Source organism: Merops nubicus, unplaced genomic scaffold, assembly GCF_000691845.1.
Source record: "Merops nubicus isolate BGI_N331 unplaced genomic scaffold, ASM69184v1 scaffold27027, whole genome shotgun sequence".
NCBI classification, from domain to species: Eukaryota; Metazoa; Chordata; class Aves; order Coraciiformes; family Meropidae; genus Merops; species Merops nubicus.
This window is the reverse complement of record NW_008622668.1, coordinates 1-228: the sequence shown is the minus strand read 5'-3', so window position 1 is coordinate 228 and position 228 is coordinate 1. Positions and strand designations below refer to the sequence as shown.

The 228-nt window shown below is 70.2% G+C and overlaps 1 protein-coding gene across 1 annotated transcript in view; it reads right to left on the bottom strand.

Annotated features, from left to right (window-relative positions):
- Nucleotides 1-212, bottom strand: part of LOC103777328 (BTB/POZ domain-containing protein 17-like) — a gene marked incomplete at both ends in the record, with an annotated part of 571 nt that extends 359 nt beyond the window's left edge. Inside the window, 1 exon segment of the mRNA XM_008944880.1 lies at nucleotides 4-212. Coding sequence (XP_008943128.1) covers nucleotides 4-212 — 209 coding nt within the window.
- Between the last annotated feature and the right edge of the window lie 16 nt (nucleotides 213-228).

The following is a 228-nucleotide window of genomic DNA, read 5'->3' as shown; positions in this document are numbered from 1 at the left end:
GCCGCCAGCGGGAGCAGCGCCACGCTCACCGAGCCCCACTCGGCGCTGCTCAGCACGGCCGAGAGGTTCCAGGCCAGGAACTGGAGGCAGCTCTCCTGCAGCGCCGCGTCCCCGATGCTCACGGCGTAGTGGTACCAGCCCACCACGTGCCCCTGGCTGGACTCGCTGCCCAGGTGGGTCTTCATGTAGTCGGCCACCCCACGCTGCAGCCCCCACACCCTGTACTTG